The sequence below is a fragment of the Asparagus officinalis genome, chromosome 2 (genome assembly GCF_001876935.1).
Source record: "Asparagus officinalis chromosome 2, Aspof.V1, whole genome shotgun sequence".
NCBI classification, from domain to species: Eukaryota; Viridiplantae; Streptophyta; class Magnoliopsida; order Asparagales; family Asparagaceae; genus Asparagus; species Asparagus officinalis.
In genome coordinates this window covers 1,692,470-1,694,345 of record NC_033795.1, presented here as the reverse complement: position 1 = coordinate 1,694,345, position 1,876 = coordinate 1,692,470, and the positions used below count along the sequence as shown (strand labels likewise).

Here is a 1,876-nt window from a genome sequence, read left to right as displayed (position 1 = left end):
GACAATGTGCATTATGCACAATAATGAGACAGTTCTATGCTTACAAAAATCTACCATGCTTAGTCCATTATTATGACATAAAGTTACTCTTGCTTAAGTGATGTGTATGAAGATTCTCATGGTGAAGATTGTGGTTTTTTGAAACTCCTGCCATGACTATTTTCTGATAATAACTGTTTATTTTTTATACTGTGTGCAGTTTCTTCCTTTCTGATGTATCGTGTGTAACATTACCCTTGTGCAAAATCTTCTGTTATCTGCTCTATCATTGCATTGTGATAATCATTGTTTTTTTTAATTGTTCGCCAACTTTTATGTGGTAATCTCAGGTTCATTTTTTAGGCTACATAAAACTGGCACTATTTTCATAGTTTGTTTGGTGATTTTGAGCTTTTAGTTTGAAGTCACTGTTCTGTTTGGTCATCTTTGTATTTTCTGCTTAACCTATGTTTTCATATGCAGGACGGACAACTCAATAAAAAACCACTGGAACAGTTCCTTGAAGAAAAAGTTAGATTTCTATTTAGCAACCGGTCAACTTCCAGCAACTCCAAAGCCTGCCATGCATTATGGTTCCAAAGACACAACGCACCTAGCTAATGGACGATTATTTTCTTGTTCGAATAAAACATCGGATACTAGTGAGCCAGATGCAAGAAATAAAAATTTAGCAGAAATTGCTGCTTGCTTAGGTTCCAGTCTGCCTACTGAATCTTGTAAATTGGAAGAGAGAGAGGATTGTTTGGAGCCCTTGCCCTTTAAATTATCCCTCACCGAAGCTCTAACAGGTGCACCAGTCACAGTACGTGATCATTCTGATGCTGTTGAAATTGATCCTATCTCTGGGAATGCTTCAGATTTGGAGCCACAACTGGCTGATTTCAGAAATTCATGTGAAATTGATCAGGAGAGCAAGAAAGCGCAAACTTTGTCGCAGCCTGAAATCTCTTCTCTTTATTATGAACCTCTTTATTATGTGCCACCTCGACTTGAAGATATCGATGTTTCTGTGGCATCTCCTTTACCAACCACATATCAGTTTATGGAAAAAGGATACACCTTCAGCACATTTTCATCACCCAATAGCTATCTAACTCCACTGTTTTCAAATGGAAAGAGTTCAGATGAGCAAAATTTTGAATCCATTATAAGAACTGCTGCCAGGAGTTACACAAACACTCCCTCCATACTAAGCAGAAAGAGGAAAACAGATTCACCTGTGGCTCCTGATAGAACTGATAAGACAAATAAGGCAAAGATAATTGCTGTAAATACCTCCAGTAGTGAAAATATGTGTGGTGCTTCAACTTCAAGCTTATGCAATGGAATTAACAGCAATAGTTCTCCAGCTTATCAATCCAAACGAAGTGCTAGATTAAAATCTGTTGAGAAGAAAAAACTGGACTTCACTTCATTCGAAGAGAGTATCGATGGTGGCAACCAATATTCGAGCTTGAAACAAAGTGATCATCCAGTTGGTTTTGAAAGTATGACCAGTAATTTTGCACGTGCAACCAAGTTAGGGGTGACCTAATGTTTCAACTGTAAGTTTAACACTATAAACCAATGTTTCATTTTAAGTTGATAAAACCAATATGCATGTGCTTCTTTTATTATATGCATATTCCTTAATTTGTTTATTCTCAAAAACTTATTCCTTAATTTGTTTAAATTTATGAGTTAATTCTCATTTGAGTTCGAATTGTTCTCTTATATTTTTTCTTCAGTCTAGATTGATGTCCTGGCTTAATTTTGATGGATATTTTCATAGGTTTGAATTTACAGACCTTTTTGAAATTCTCTTCACTTAAGAATTTATTTGAATTTGTTTTCAATCATCAAATTGAAATTAAATCATCAAATCACTGTTTGATGA

The 1,876-nt window shown here is 35.3% G+C and overlaps 1 protein-coding gene across 2 annotated transcripts in view; it reads left to right on the top strand.

The window, feature by feature from the left end:
- LOC109829854 (transcription factor MYB3R-3-like) overlaps positions 1 to 1,876 on the top strand; it is a 6,724-nt gene that overhangs the window by 3,927 nt on the left and 921 nt on the right. For both annotated transcript variants that reach the window (XM_020396918.1, XM_020396917.1), the window contains exon 8: positions 463 to 1,544. In XM_020396918.1, coding sequence (XP_020252507.1) covers positions 463 to 1,534 — 1,072 coding nt within the window. In that variant the 3' untranslated portion in view covers positions 1,535 to 1,544. The remainder of the gene's footprint in view (positions 1 to 462; positions 1,545 to 1,876) is intronic.